The sequence below is a fragment of the Psittacula echo genome (assembly GCF_963264785.1).
Source record: "Psittacula echo genome assembly, chromosome: Z".
NCBI lineage: Eukaryota > Metazoa > Chordata > Aves > Psittaciformes > Psittacidae > Psittacula > Psittacula echo.
The window spans coordinates 43695032-43712407 of NC_137742.1; the positions used below are offsets into that span (position 1 = coordinate 43695032).

The 17376-nt window shown below is 37.1% G+C and overlaps 1 protein-coding gene across 1 annotated transcript in view; it reads right to left on the reverse strand.

Moving 5' to 3' along the window:
- Positions 1-8186: 8186 nt before the first annotated feature.
- Positions 8187-17376, reverse strand: part of RASEF (RAS and EF-hand domain containing) — a gene marked incomplete at both ends in the record, with an annotated part of 32433 nt that continues 23243 nt past the window's right edge. The window contains 8 exons of the mRNA XM_080638438.1: positions 8187-8295; positions 9647-9723; positions 10719-10838; positions 11658-11772; positions 13038-13119; positions 14053-14200; positions 14291-14428; positions 15495-15726. Of these exons, the coding sequence (XP_080494564.1) occupies positions 8187-8295; positions 9647-9723; positions 10719-10838; positions 11658-11772; positions 13038-13119; positions 14053-14200; positions 14291-14428; positions 15495-15726 (1021 nt within the window). The remainder of the gene's footprint in view (positions 8296-9646; positions 9724-10718; positions 10839-11657; positions 11773-13037; positions 13120-14052; positions 14201-14290; positions 14429-15494; positions 15727-17376) is intronic.

The following is a 17376-nucleotide window of genomic DNA, read 5'->3' on the forward strand; positions in this document are numbered from 1 at the left end:
ACAGGCTCTTTAGAAAAGACAGGCCTGGCAGGCAGGGAGGAGGAGTTGCTATTTATGTTAAGGATAGGCTGGAGAGTATGGAACTCTGTCTGGGGATGGGTGAGCAGTCGACAGAGAGTTTGTGGGTCAAGGTTAAAGGGAGAGCAGCAATGGGGGACATTACTGTGGGGATCTGTTACAGGCCGCCTGATCAAGAGGAATATGTGGATGAAGTGCTCTATAGGCAGATAGGAACAGCCTCACGCTCACAGGCCCTTGTTCTCATGGGAGACTTCAACCACCCTGACATCTGTTGGAGTGAAGGTACGGCCTGGCACAAGCAATCCAGGAGGTTCCTCGATTGTGTGGAAGACAACTTCCTTCTTCAAGTAATAGAGGAGCCAACAAGGAGAGGTGCCATGCTTGATCTCGTGCTCACCAACAGGGAAGTGCTGGTTGGAAATGGGATGCGTAAGGGCAGCCTTGGTTGCAGCAATCATGAGATGGTCGAATTCGAAATCCTCAGGACAGTGAGAAGAGCGTGCAGCAAGCTCACTGCCCTGGACTTCAAGAGAGCAGACTTTGGCCTCTTCGGGAACCTGCTTAGTAAGGACACAGCCCTAAAGGGCAGGGGGGCCCAAGACTGTTGGTTGATATTCAAGGATCACCTACTACAAGCTCAGGAGTGTTCCATTCCAACTAGAAGGAAGTGCAGCAGGACGGCCAGGAGACCTCCGTGGATGGATAAGGAGCTGCTCAGGAAAATTCAAAAGAAAAAAGAGGCTTATAGAAGGTGGAAGCAGGGACAGGCGGCCTGGGAAGAATACAGGGATGTTGTCCAGGAAGCTAGGGACCGGGTTAGGAAAGCCGAGGCCCAGTCAGAATTAAACTCGGCTAGGGATGTGAAAGATAACAGGAAGGGATTCTATAGATACATTGCGAATAAAAGACAGACTAGGGACAATATAGGCCCTATCCAGAAGCTATCAGGAGAACTGGCTACCCTGGATTTGGAGAAGGCTGAGGTTCTTAATGACTTCTTTGCCTCAGGCTTCACTGGCAAATGCTCTGACTGCACCACTCAAGTTTTGGAAGGTGAATGCAGGGACTGTGAGAATTAAGACCTTAGGCCCACTGTAGAAGAGGATCTGGTTTGAGACCATCTTAAGAACCTGAATGTACACAAGTCCATGGGACCTGACGAAATCCATCCGCGGGTCCTGAAGCAGCTGGCAAATGAAGTTGCTAAGCCACTGAAAAATCGTGGCTGTCAGGTGAAGTTCCCGATGACTGGAAAAAGGGAAATATAACCCTCATTTTCAAGAAAGGGAAAATGAATGACCCAGAGAATTACAGACCAGTCAGTCTCACCTCTGTGCCTGGCAAAATCTTGGAGCAGATTCTCCTGGAAGAAATGCTAAGGCACATGAAAAACAACAAGGTGCTTGGTGACAGCCAGGGTGGCTTCACTAAGAGGAATTTCTGCCTGACCATTTGGTGGCCTTCTATGATGGGGCTACAAGACTGATGGACAGGGGCAGAGCAGTTGACGTCATCTACTTGCACTTGTGCAAAGCGTGTGACACTGTCCTGCATGACATCCTTGTCTCTAGATTGGAGAGACATCAATTTGATGGGTGGACCACTCGGTGGATTAAAAAACTGACTGGATGGCCACATGCAAAGAGTTGTGGTCAATGGCTCCATGTCCCGCTGGAGACCAGTAACGAGTGGTGTCCCTCAGGGATCGGTGTTGGAACTGATCTTGTTCAACATCTTTGTCGGTGACATGACATGGACAGTGGGATTGAGTGCGCCCTCAGCACGTTTGCCGATGACACCAAGCTGTGTGGTTCGGTTGATACGCCGGAGGGAAGGGATGCCATCCAGAGGGACCTCGACAAGCTTGTGAGGTGGGCTGATGCCAACCTTATGAAGTTTAACCATGCCAAGAGCATGGTCCTACACCTGGGTCGGGGCAATCCCAGGCACAGCTACAGGGTGGGCAGAGAAGAGATTCAGAGCAGCCCTGCAGAGAAGGACTTGGGGGTGTTGGTCGATGAGAAAATGAACATGAGCCAGCTGCAGTGTGCGCTCGCAGCCCAGAAAGCCAACTGTATCCTGGGCTGCATCAAGAGGAGCTTGACCAGCAGGTCGAAGGAGGTGATCCTGCCCCTCTACTCTGCTTTCATGAGACCTCACTTGGAGTATTGTGTGCAGTTCTGGTGTCCTCAGCATAAAAAGGACATGGAACTGTTGGAACAAGTGCAGAGGAGGGCCACAAGGATGATGAGGGGACTGGAGCACCTCCCGTACGAAGCCAGGCTGGGAAAGTTGGGGCTGTTCAGCCTGGAGAACAGAAGGCTGCATGGAGACCTCATAGCAGCCTTCCAGTATCTGAAGGGGGCCTACAAGGATGCTGGGGATGGACTATTCATCAGGGACTGTAGTGACAGGACAAGGGGTAACGGGTTGAAACTGAAACAGGGGAAGTTTAGATTGAATATAAGGAAGAAATTCTTTACTGAGAGGGTGGTGAGGCACTGGAATGGGCTGCCCAGGGAAGCTGTGAATGCTCCCATCCCTGCAGTGTTCAAGGCCAGGTTGCATGAGGCCTTGGGCAGCATGGTTTAGTGTGAGGGTCCCTGCCCATAGCAGGGGGGTTTGAACTAGATGATTTTAAGGTCCTTTCCAAACCTAACTATTATATGGTTCTATGATTCCATATTTGCAATAGGCTTACACCTTTTGGCTGTTTTGGTGGGGTTTTTCTATTTCTTACCTTACCAACATCACGTATTTGTGTCTAGACAGAGTGCATAAAGCATCTCTGTAAACAGATACAGCAGCAGAATTTCAGCACCTATTAAGGACACAGAGTGGGGGACATCTCTCAATTCAGATGTAAGTTGATGACTGTTCATTAAGCCTAAGAATTTGGAGGCAGTCAAGGATACCAGTGGTTGCATCACTCTTGCATGGCTTTGGCCACAGAAATTGGTGAACCATGATGACATTATGCTGACAGGTCACAGACACTACGCTGGACTGCTGCTCATAAGCACTGACATAAAGAAAATGCACTGAAGAAAAATGGCTATTGAAGCATATTTTATTATGTGCATATTATATTTATTATACGTAATTATAGCAACTTCTAATACAGAAAATGTGTATTTCTTTTTAAACATATATATGTAAAAAATTACAGTGAATGCAGTGATCTGTAGTTTTGAGGAGGAATAACTGCATGAATACCAGTTTTAAACAGTATAAATTAAAGTTTCAAAAGTTTTCACAATTTAGATATTTATACAACATACAGACTTTTATTAAAAGTTGGCACATGCAATTGGCACTGAATTTTTTCCTTGTACTACTATGAAGATACATTTCTATTTTAAATACTTTATATTCAGCGGGAAACCTTCACAGCTTGGGTTTAATTGTTACTTCAGCCACCTAATGACTAATTTCTTATAAACCCAGCTATCTATAGCCATTCTTAAAAAGCAGAAAGGCCTTCTTTTTACAAACTGAGTAACACATCTGAACCTACATTCCACATAATCCAAGTCAAATTTTCTTTTACCACAGGATCAGTTTTCTCACAAACCATATAAAATTAATGATGATGAATATTGATGCTACTAGTCCTAAGGATACCAGTAAGAAAGGATTAGACCTGATAGTAATACAGTAGGTGAGAAACACTAAAATAATGGGATCTGTAAAAAGAATCTCCAAATCTAAGTAACCCAGACAGGGTCAGAGGGAAATCTGGCAGCAGTAATGATAAAGGGCATTTGAACTGCACATAAGATAATTGGTCCGTATCTTTAATTACCTAATAGAGCAAGAAACATCTTGGAAGTAGGTTTCTTTGTTATATAATAAAGTGCCTTGACTACATGAATATACATCCCCCTTTGGTTTATGAATTAGGGATCTTTCACTGAATTTTTTTTCCTAAAAAGTTAGCTACTATTGTTGTACAGCAGTTGATGAGACAAAAAAAGAGAAAGCCTCTTTAAAAAGATCTATATATGAACAGATTGCCTGCACTAGCATAGAACCTATTAGCTTAATTAGGGATCTGCATGGATGCACATCTACATGATACTCCTGCAGGAGTGGCCCATGGATATTTTCCTTGGAATACATTTTAACAGGCCACACAGATTTAAAACTGTAATTTCTTTTTCCTAATATAATAGAAAATTTTTTAATCAATACAAAAAAGTTACACAGAAAAATACTTCAACCATGTTAGGCCATAGCTATACTTCTAAGAACAATAAAAAGAAGCAGCAACTTGTTTTATTAAGCCACTATTGTATGTTAAATAGGCACAAAGTGGTTACTAGAACTCAGGGGATCAAAACACTTTCAGGGCATCTCACAGAAAATTATTGCCTTAGAATTGTGTACTATGCCACAATTGAAAAGGATCAAAACCCATACAGGGTAAAATAACATTTCTGTGTCAACTGAATAATTTATTTGCAGATCATGTGGAAAAACAAGGCCTCTCCTTTTCAAATAAATACACGTATTAAGTGAAAGCATACATTAACTTAAAAAAAAAAAAACCCAAAAAAAAACCAAACTGTGCAATTAAATGAATAGTTGTTATGTACTAGACAAAAAACATTCAAAGTACAATAGTGCAACCATGTCAGAGCACATAGCTGATGCTTGCCATTTTACATTTTAGGTAGAAGACAAGGTAACCTTCCAAAACAACACAAAACATTATTCACTATTCCATGTATAAATAGATGCTTCAATTTCTTTTTTTTTTTTTTTTCATTCCAAGTTCCTTTGCTTTAACATGAATTCTACATAGTATCATGTGAATATTCTGACTTAATGGAACTGATCATCATAGGATTTCTAAAATCAGTTCCAACACAGCTATAGCTATATCCCCATTTGGTAGTGCTTTTGTAGTAATTAAGACACTGACCATAAAACTTCACAAAGGCAAAACTTTGTTAGCAGTTTCCAGCCTTGAATCTTATTTAAAAAAACAACACTGTTTCAGAATAAAATTGCTTTACATAACACACAAAATCTACAGAGCTTAAAAAAGGGGGATTCAGTTTATATATTTGGCCAACTAACATAAAAGAGATTTTGGTCATTAAAATAAATTTAGAAAGTACTCAAAATAGCAATGGCCAAATCCTCCAGAGAGAGAAAAAACAGGTGTGATGGCAGGTCCCTGAACTCACATCCTTCAACCAGGCTCTCTACAGGCATGGACATTCACATGGCACTCTCTATATGGTAAAAATCTTGGGTATGAAAAGGAATTACTGCACACACACCCACACACACTGCCAATTCTGGGATGCTGGGATGTGCCAACTCTAGGTACCCCTAGCAACATCTGCAAGAGGTACCTCACAACAATATCACTATACTGGTGAAGACAAAGCCAAGTAGGATCTAACACCCTACAAATACTGAAAGGGGAGTCACCAAGATCACAGCCAAACCCTTCATGGTAGCAGGAGAAGATATGAGGGGAAATGGCTATAAATTTGTGTCCACTTGGGAAACCAAGGTTGGACATGGGGAGAAATTTTTATCCAGAAGTGGAGTGAAAACGTGGGAATAGGCTGCCAAGAATGGTGGTAGTCTTTGGAGATTTTCACAGCCTGGCTAGCCAAACCCACAACTAACCTGATCTAAGGCTGGCAACAGTGCCTGGGTGCTTGGAAGGTTGAACGAAACCACTTCCAGAGATCCTTCTAACAACTTTATGTGATTTTGTGAATTCAACCAAAATGTTTTGCTCATGCAGGTGTGTCAACAAGGTTTAGACTAATATATTTCACCTCATCTACTACAGGCTAAGACCACAGAGCTGTGGCTCAGGGGACACACATAGAATGCTGAGCCTCAGTCTAAACTCTACAAGTTAACAAAAGTTAGTAATGCTGAAGGAGCAATATTTCGGAATGCAGGTAACAGCTTATAATCATGATCTTTTCTTTCTTTTTTCTCTGAGAAAATGCAAATGCCTGCATGTAAGCTTACATTTCAGAAACCAAGTGCTGGATCATCTCCCACTCTCCCCTCTACTACTGCATGAAGAACTACCTGCAAATAAAGCTTACATTAATTCTACTTCCATTTCACTCCTTTGGAGAGAGAGAGAGAAGCTTTTACACAAAAAAAAAAAAAAAAACCCACAAAAAACGCCCTCATCAATGCACTCAGTGAAGTGTGGCTTTCTCCTCAGAGAAGATAATTAGAGCTGTAATTTTGTTGCTTAAATAATGTAAGGTAAACAACAAAACAAAACAACAAAAGTAAACAACAGATACATGACCAGGTATATTCCTGATACACCTGTGTCTCCTTCATTCTCTGCCACCTGCTCTAAGTAAGTCTCAGGATTACAGTGAGGCACCTTGTACTGCTGGGTGGGAGGATTCTACAACCATAAGGTCTTCTGCATAGAAGAAGGTAGTGCGTAAAGGTTTCCTTAGTACTACGAAAAGGAAAAGAAACATGTTTTCTCTTCTAGGGTTGAAGTACAATACAGTGAAATAAAATGCCTTATTCCTTTGGTTGTTAGATTTCTCTGTCTTGTTAAGAACAATCTTTCAGCTCGTTACCTGAGGATTAACTGCTCTGATCTAGAGGTTTGAAAGGATGCCTAATTACACTGCTCTTCCTACTTTCCTACTTTGTTTGGTTGGGCTTTTTTTTAATTCTGAACTATCCTGTTTCTGAGAACTCTACATTTTATAAAAACTGGTAATGCAGCACAGGCTATACACCATTCAGCTATAGTGCTGATAAAATGCAGTAACAGCTGCTTGTCATATGGGTTTTCAATCACTCCATAAAGCTTTATCCAAGGTTTATTTACCAAGCTAGGTGTCAGCTTGGAAATGTTTTATTAATATACACAGAAAAGACAGAGACAACTTATTGGCTCTGAATGGGCCCTATCTGAGTCCAACAAAAATTTGTGAAAGATGAGAAGAACTGGATCATGATTGTTAGAAATACCTCCAATTTTTACTACACTACAGAGTTGTTGGGAACTGTTATAAGCAATAATAACTTAGGTTTTAGAGATGCTGAGACCTAAAGCTACCACCCACTGGTGAGTTTCTCAGAGTTTTCCTTAAATCAGACAAAGGAGTTCTAATTAAGGTAAGTGGTCGCTGATCATTTCAGGTATTTCTCTTAATGAAGATTTTAAACATATCTCTGTGCATGTGCAACAATTCTTTCACCTCCAAGTTTAAAACTTAAAAAATGCATCAAGATTATCCATTAAAAGAGACTCCTCTGTACGACTACAATCCCTCAATTAGGGTCTGAATGGAAGATATGACAAACAAGGGAAAAATTACAACCTGCATCTCTCTGTAATACTAATAATGATCTAATCTAAACAAACAGGCAGGTGTTGGATCATTAATTCATCTCAGTAATCCTACATATCACAAGTATTACAGTCTCTCTGGAATTTTGAATGGTAATGGTCCATGCAAATGTTCCTTTCACTTCTGAGCTGTGTAAGATCAGATGTAAAGTCTACTTCTCAGTTCTGAATCAAACGCCAACTCCCAAATTAAATAAATTCTAACTCACTAGATTTTGCAAAATTTCACCAGAACCCCATGCACTTGCCACTGTCTTAACCTGACAGAGACCATTCTGCTTCGTGCCCTGAACTTAGGGCTTGCCTGGATCTAGACAACCTTTCAATGTTTTGGGGTTTTCCTGGGAAAGGTTTCATCAGCATATAACTTAAGACTTCCAAAAAACTACATAAGCAGGCACAAACAAAAAGATTTAAAAAATTGAAGCTGTAATATTTTTCTTTTCCTATGAGTGATATATGATATTACAATGTTCTGTACGTAAGAAATCTTGAGCCCTTAGAGAAACAAGCAGGTAAAGATAATAAAATACATTACAATATTATATGCAGTGACCACCATAGCATTGATTTGACTTACACTACTTGAAAAAAGTGAAACCAAAGCCTATGGGGCAAAGCAAGTGCACAGATATGAATGGACAGAAGAGCCTGGATTTTTAACACGATGTGCAATTTCTAAATACACAAATGGATAGTCCACAATAAAAAGAATACATTATTGAAATCCTTCATTAACTTTTTTTTCTTTTTTAGCATACAAGTTATTTAGATCAGGAAAAGTATCTATCAGTTAAACATTGCAACAGTTTTTCTTGAGCGCTAATTTTTTGACAGGTGTTCCAGCCAGGCTGGTTACTGACTTCGTATCATCTTGATTATCACTTCGTTTTCGCACTTCGCTGTAAAGAAACCAAAAAAACCAAAAAAATGCCTTCAATTAACACATTTTCATTCATGCTTACTGTTCTGTTTCCCCCAGTATATATTACAGGGCTCAACATCATCATTGCACAGTCAAAACTCTGGGGTTTAGTGCACAGAATCAGCATGTCTCCTAAGTTTCAAACTTGGGAATTGTATCAGTATTTCTGTACAAATCATAGCTAGTGCTAGAAATATAATAATTTCTGATACAAAATAACTCTCCTCATATTAGTAGAATAAATTCATAAAATAGCTCTAAGAACACTCTATTATTCAGCATAATGGTAATGAAATGTTAATTTCAAAATTATGTGCTTCTTTCAAAGAATACAAATTACCAATAATTGAGTAAAGAAATTGCAGACAATCATTCCAGACCAAAGTTCTGGGTAATGTCTAGATGATATGAGCATCAATGTCTTTATGAAGAAAACCTTTATTTTTGAGATTCTGAAGAGAGAGGCAAAACATTTTTTTTATCCTTGAAACAGTTAAACAAAGGTATCATGTTTAAACATTAGAGATAATTTTCCAGCTATGATTAATGTCATATGACTGTGCTATATATGTTCTCTAATCTCTTAATCCATAGCTGCATTCATGGCCAGGTTCTTTGTAACATGACATTTAACAAATTGGCCAATAAGTTCACACTGACATTGACAGACAAATAAATTATATTATAACCAAGACTTGTTTGAAAAGGTAGTAGAACTGTAATGTTTGGCTCACACATTATCACAGAAATACCTGGTTGCTAAATGGATCATAAATTCTATCTTTTACATAATTTAGAGAAAGGGACATCAAAGAATATACATGGGATTAGAATGGTTAGTAATAAAACTGAGTATATATGTGAAAGAATCAAGAATTAATTATACATAATTATATGTATTTGAAATTAATTTAGAAAAGAATTAAGAAAGTAAATTCACCAGGTTTTAAAATCGTGAGCTCCTTAACTGAGCTGTAATTTAAATATTAATTATCAAGACAGCTTTGTAACATTTGCAAGCAAAAATGTTACTTGATTAAACTGAGAAAAAATCCTACCTTGTAGTTACCTATAAAGATTTAATATGTTATTAATTTTTAAATTCTGTTTGTTGAATTTTATGTTGGTACAATTTTGAATGTACATGTGCAATGTGCATGATGTGCAATTACATAATAATATACAAATGTATAGTTCACAATAAAAAGAATACAAAGAAAAACACAAAAAAATGCAAAGAATCTTTGTATGTGTATTCACATATCATGTCCATTTCATTAAATATACTCAAGATTTGTTTATTCAACAATAGAAACATAGCTACTTACCGAGCAAGATGAAGAACTGCTTCTACAACATTAGATCCATCTTTAGCACTTGTTTCACAGAATAGTGCATTGTAAGTCTGTAAGTAAAAATAAATGTTAAACTAACTAATCTGAAATGGTTTCCATGTGCATATATATGTTCAATTACAAATAGTTTCCTCAACAACACAAAGAAAGATGGCACACATTTAAATGAACAGGACTTTTATCTCACACTCTTCATTCTCCAATATATTCACATTGTACTGTGAAAAAAAACAGTAATTACTTTCTAATTGTATTTTTTTTTTTATATTCAGTATATTCTGAATTAACAAACTGAATAAAAAACACATCATAGGCTTAATGTCCATATTAAGTCTTGTCCACAAGACTGCAAAATAGGAAGAGAGTTGCTAAAACAGGTTAATGAATCCATCTTGTTAGCTACTTATGAACTACAGTATCTGGTATTCTAAGTTAACCAGAAATATCAATCAGACATGACACTTGCCTCTGTATAATCAATCAATTGCACAAGCACTCAGAAATTCAAGACATTAAAACTTCTATATTTTTTTCTGCAAAATAGGGGTATGTGCATCCCTTATCCCCCATATAAATATATGCACAAAACTTGTCCAGACTTCTATTTATAGCAGACAGTTCCTTTTTCTTTCTGCAGATATCACAGGAATACAAGATACTCTCTTGAAGATGAAAATACTCCTCTCAAAAGCTGGACAGAAACTAGCTAGGTGAAAGCCTCGTATGCTCACTAGTGTGCTTTGTATTTGTACTGGCGATTTCTCTTTGGCAGCAGCAAACATCAGCCTCCTAGTCCATCCACTTTTCACCACAAAGGTGGAGAAAACTATCCCAGCCAAAAATTAAGTGCAGCTCAGAGAAAACTGAGCTGAGATTTAGCCCAGTGAACAAATAGGATAGTTTTCACGAGAAATATCCACGAATCCTAATTACTACATTTGAACAAACAACCAGAAAATTACTTCTGTTTACTAGTTTCTCACATGGTTCTCAGATTCAAGTTTTGAAGACCATTTTATACTAAAGAGGTAGACTTGGACCTTACCATAGCCAGCTTTTCTCCATAATTTACAGAAACACATTTTTGTCCTTGTTCTGTAACAGTTTGACGGAGATCCGCTTTGTTACCCACCATCATAATTGGAATATTCTCATGAGTTGCATCCTGTAAAAAGGATTTTATTTCCTTATTGCTAGAACACTCAGAAAACAAAAATGTAACTAGCATCATCATGCCATATTGATTTTCTTCCCACAAAAATAATTTTCCGCACTATCACAAAAAATGACAGATAATGAGAGTAATGCTGAGAATCATCAGCTAGTTCATATTTAACATCAGCCTGCAAAGATGGGCTTCCCAACAAGGCATTTTGTATGTTAAGTTAACCTAATGGAAATGGTTACAATACCCAAATGCTGTCTAACAAAATTACTAGGGGGAAAGTGTCAAACTCCTGTAGTATGATTAAAAGAAATGCCTTTCAGAAGATGAATTAAAGATCTTGCTTAATTCTTTCGCTCTTATTAAATGCTTCTGGTATGAGAGAAAAATGCTCTACGTTACATGCAAATTTGTATTCAAATAAACAAACAAGAAGTAATAGTAGAAAGAAATACTCAAAATTTCACTTGAACTGTAGCTAATTCACAGAATCTAACAAATTGGTTTAAAATGCAAAGACTCCAAGGAATACTCAAGCCATCCACAAGAGAGTGTCTGAAGTGGGCTGCCATATTGATTTCAAAAGGAATTGAACAGGAAGAGTGTGATTACATGACACCTTTTTATACAAAAACATTTATCGGTTTTAGCACTAACTGAATATATCAGGACACATTTACGACTTCCATGTGGCTTTTACTTATATGTGTATTTACGGTCTGGCTAAATCCAACATCCAGACACTCAAATTTTAAAAATAATAAAGATAAAAATGCAGTGAAACATAGCTTGTAACTTGCACATACATAAGGTTCTTACCTCAATCATATCCACCCATTCTCTCACATTAAGAAAGCTTTTTTCACAAGTTACATCATATAGCAGTAAGACACCATCTGCTCTTCTGAAGTATGACTTAGCAATACTTCGGAATCTTTCAGAAAAAGAAAATTTGCATAAGGCCACATCATCAAAAAATAATTCAATTTAACATTATTAAGAACACCACATTACTTTATTATGCTACTGAGGAGGATTTCCTCCACACTACATGATGAGTTTTCTCATAGCTTCTTTTGTAAGTAGATCTTGAAAACTGCTCCTGTAGGCCTATAAATGTGCCATAACAACCCATAGGATCCTTTCCTAAACATCAATCATAATTTTTTGTATCAAAACAAAAATGTAGTCTACATTGTATCTATAAAATATAATCTGCTTTACAGTGGAATTTTGATTAGGTGACAAGGCTTTTTCACTTACATACAACTTTAGAAATTGAGTGGGTTATTCTGCTACATTGGAAAACATATGAAACCAATAATTTGGAATTAATTCATCAGTGACAGTCATCTTTGCCACTATCATAACAGAATCAACAACCAAGGACAGCAACTAGGTATTTAGAATATATTTTAAAATATTCTTCATAAATTTATTCTGTGGGAGGAGAACAATTGAGCCTCTGACTACTTACTTCACATAATTACTCATACAGGCAAAAATAAACTCAGACAGCCCAATACAAATCTTAGTCAATGAACAAATTAAACTGACTTCCAAGTTGTTAGATTAACCTTTTAACAAGCCCCAAAAGCTATTAGTAAAGAAGTAATGGCTCTCAAGTAAATTTGTCATAGGATTTTGAGGAAATTCTACACAATAATTTGAAGGACCTTGGATATACATTCATCAAACTGTATAACTTCACCATAAGTCTTTTTAAAGTCTTCCGGAAGAAGTTTTCATACCCTTAATACAATGCAAATCAGGATCAGGCCTTTCAAGGAAAGGAGAGGATGGTGGAGGACAGAGAATCTCTAAGACAAAGCCTGTGCAGAAATACAGGTCTGTGAGGACAAAGAGGGAAGAAACAATGTACATCTACTTCATCTTTTTGTATTGCAAGAGAGGGGCAGAAGGATTTAATTAATTAATGCTGTGGTGAACCTCAACTATTTCTCCCTGCAGACAGAAAAGATTACCTAAGGCATCATCATGGCTAACAAATAAAAGTTTCACCTGTCATGGGTCTCAGCAGAGCAAAATCACATCTGTTATACACACTTGCATATGGCCAAACTGACTTACTGTAGGGTCATCTAATATTTAGTGTGTATTTTTTTTTACCTAGGTGGAAAAAGACAAACTTTTAGAAACAAAACAACTGAAATTATGTAAGTGCAAAGAATCACTAACCTCTCCTGCCCAGCTGTGTCCCACAGTTGTAGCACTGTAGGTTCTCCATCAACAATTAGTCTTTTCATTTGAAAATCCACACCTGAAAAGAATGTGTATAGACAAACAAAAAATATCAATAACCTTAAAAGCTCCACAGAAAATGTCAAGTTATGTGACACATACAAGTTATTTCAAAATTCATCTCTTTTAATAGATTATGAGATTACAGTCATGAACATAACCTTGAACTGCAATAATCCCCTGAATGCATTTATCTTTAGAAAAACATTTACAGAAACATTTTACCCACATATTTTCCCAGAAACATTAATACAAATGTGTCATTATGACCAGCAAACAAGAATGTCTCTTTCTCTAAGCAGTTTTATGGAAGAAGAGAAAATGTTTTATAAACAGACTATTTCAAATGCCAAGAAGAAGAAAGATAAATTAAAACAAAAATCCTGACTCAGAGGCAATAAAACAAATATATAACTATGATTTAATTAGAGGACAAAAATTAAGTCTTTGGAATCAGTAAAAAAGTTTGTCAGCTGACAGCTATAGTAATACACACAAGTCAGAAATCCCTTCAGCTGCATTTAAACAAAAGCTTCAATACACTTTGAAGAAACTGACACAAAAAAAATACTATAAAAGACATTAAATGGTAGTATGAAATACTAAGGAAAGAGGAAAGAGCTGAGGACAAGAAAGTAATGAAAAATGTGAAAAGGATCATACAGACATTCTAAGTCCATTACACTCAAACTCCCTTTCCTAGTGCTTGATGTTGTTCAGGAACAGGCTTTGTACATTGAGAAAAGAAACAAAATTACAACAATACCCTATTATCTACTCCAGCCAGCAGTGAGGCACTTCTAATCTTTAGTACTCAATTAGATCTCACATCCTAAGAAACTGCATGTGTATATTCAGGAAACTCTGGCAAGCAACCACAGACAGTAATCTTTTCACCCACTTCCACAGAACAGCAATGAAATTAACTTTAGAAATTTAAGAACAGCTATACCCAGGGTTGCACTCGTATTGCCTCGAAATTCATTCTTGCAAAGTCTCACAAGGAAACTGGATTTTCCCACTGCTGCATCTCCAGCAAGAACAATCTTGTAAGCCTTCTCTGAACTGGGGTATTTCAGAGCGCATTCGGTTGCATCTGACTGAAAATAAAAAGAACCCCTCTGTTTAAACTCATATAAAAAGTATTTTTCACATCAGGCACTTCTTTTTTTTTCTAAAGAACTGGTTACCTGAGGGGAGAGAGCAGATATGCATCTCCTTGTTGACACAATTGAACTGCTCCGACTTACTGGTTGTGAGGTCTTCCAGTCTAATACCACACTGCTGTTATCAGGACTGTATGCGTCTTCATCCCTGATCTCTGGAACCTGAAAATACAAGGCTCGTGTGTTAGCTCCAGTAAGAAAAATATATTTTTTTTGAATGGCACAGCTAAGACTGCTTAAAACATTTGTTCTTGCAGTTTGGATTAAACAGAGATAAATGACCAAATAACCCATGCAATTTTAGTCAACAAGCTGTGATTATTTTGTTATTATTTACACTTGTTCTTCATTATAGCCTACATTTCATCCTTAAATGTGTTTGCTGTTTGGTGTACATGCTTTCAGTACAGTATTCAGATAGAGAAATCTAATTTCCACATGGAAAATTCAGCTTAAAAAATAATTACAATAAACAAATACTTTATTTCAAAACTTATTTTACAAAAATATTTCCCTACAAGATATTACTTTCTATCCTACAACAACGGGACAGAGAATAATAGCTCAAGCTAAATTAAATACAGCACAGCTGTAATCACCACTATTCATAGCATTTTTCAACTGCAAACAGACTAAATGTCTCTACTAAATGCACAGCAAAGAATCTGCTCTATAAAACCCTGTGTTCTGCTGTGCTTGATACTAGCCTTGCTATGTAGTCATCAGCAAAGCTCCCCATTTTACTAACAATAAAATGTACACAATACACATTCTTACATTTCTAAATTCTCTGAGACTTACTGTGTAAGTCAATGTATGCACTAACAGTATTCTTTTTCTCATAAACGTTTTTTCATTCAATGCCACAACCTAGTAAGAGAAAGTGAGCAGAAACCTATTTGACTGCTATAGTATTTGCTTTTCTATCATTAGAAAATGAACTCCTGTCTGCATGCTGTTTGACAATGTTCAAAAAACACAGGTACGTCAAAAATGAAGTTATTACTTCAAACATCTATCAAAAATGTCAAAAAGAACATTTTCTTTTAAAGACGAATAGTTCTTTATACATTCTCAAAAAAAAAAAAGTCATTAATCTTATTTGAATGCATACAAATACAATATTAACTGGCCTTTGGGGAAATATCCGTTTCATTTTAAAAACCAGGAGATCAATTTTGTCTCCATCAAGGGTCTTCTTCAGAGAAGGAGTAGGTCTGGCACTTACGTCTGTATCAGAAGCATCACCACCAAAGCTTTCTTGCATACACTGTGACCTTGGAAAAATCCTTTGATGCCTGTATTCCACTTCTGAATCATACTCATTTGAATCTCTCAAGGTAGACAAACCACTGTCAAAACAGCTCTCAGGTAAGCTGTCAACTTCACAGTTAATCCTTTGCATAGGATCACAAAGGGCTAAAGAATCATAATCTTCATCCACACAAGAAGGAGATGATCTAATAAAAAATATTGGGGGGAGGGAGAATTATTCCACAACTGTTTTTTCTAACAAAATCTACACCATTCTGGAATAGTCAATACTTAGAAATCCTAACTATACAGTTTAAGGCATATGTTAATGCCATTTTTGCCTTGCTAAGTAATTTATTTTTCAATCCTATTTCTAAGTATGCTCAGATTAAATTACATAATCTACATTATTGATGATGATTTCCTGAGTCTCTGTAAGAAAGTCTATTTATTCATACACAAAAAAAATAATCAAAAAAGAAGAAAAAATATTCAGAAAAATTACATACAATGAAGACATCTTAGGCAGAATATGACTGCTGATGGTTCAGCTACTTTTGGCTTATTCTAAGACACATAAAATGACCTTGATGTACTATATATAATTCAAATGAATGCATTTGCTCACAGAAGCACACAGGCCAGTAAGTAACAGCTATAAACACAGAAAAGGAGGTAGCCAAGTTCAGGAGAGGAGTAATGGTGGAAGAAGTCATTGAAACGAGTTTTATTATAGTTTAGTAGGCTACACAAAACTTCAGGTTTTACACGGAAGTCCTTTCTTTTCCCTCACCCTTTCTTCAAAGACGTTTGCCTTTCCAGATGCTGTAATATATACAGAAACACTTAAATGGATGCAGCAATGACAGTAGTATGGCTTATAGAAAATAAAACTACTTTTTATCTGTCTAAATGAATCTAGAGAAAATAAAGATTAATAGAGTCATTCTTAAAGTGGCCAATCTTTTAAAAAGGTTTACTACTGCTACAGTCATTATCCTCCTTCTGCAACAAGACAGGGACAGGCACAAATTAAAGTCAGGTAGAAAAGCTTTCCAAGTCACAGTGGACAAGAGAGGACCAGTTTGGGAATGGATGTGAAGCACTAAACTACTAGAACAGGCCAGGTCAGCATCAATGCTTGTAAAGACAGTTTGCTGCCAGAGGGGCTGGAAGCTCCCAGAGCAATGGCACACCACAGAACACAGCGGGGAAAATCACCTAATTACGAAGCTGTTACTGACTCAGATATAATCCCTCCTTGCAAGCGGCCAAATAGAGGTGACAAAGGCACCAATGTCCCATGCAGCAACACCCAGAACCATCTAATTTACATCCCTTCAAGCTAATAAATAACCACATCAATGAGAATGATATTTGCTGTGGAATATCACAGCATCCATGTTATTTGTATTCATGCACCTACTAGCCTCTACCAAATCACTGAAATACAGAAGAGGGGTGCATGCTACAACAAACTTAAGCTTGTCATGCTTTCCCTAGAATAAAAGGTCTTTAGTAGCCAATTTTTAACTCCACTGAAGCATGAATTCAATGCTGGGAATTTCATACCTGCTTAAAGCAGGTTAGACCAAGATGTATGATAAGATTAAAAAAAAAAAAGAAAAGAAAATATACCTACTATTGTAAATCACTCTAAAACATGTTAGAATGCAAATCAATATCTCTTACTGCTGATCTGATGTCAGGAGACAAAGTACTGACAATGAACATAGTTTGGGACATTCATACCTCCTTCTGTCTTTAGATACTACTAAGTCCTGCCTGTTGGGAATCAAGTTTTATTCATACCACACAAACCTTCTTTTAAAGTAGTATAAACTTCTTACTTTTGT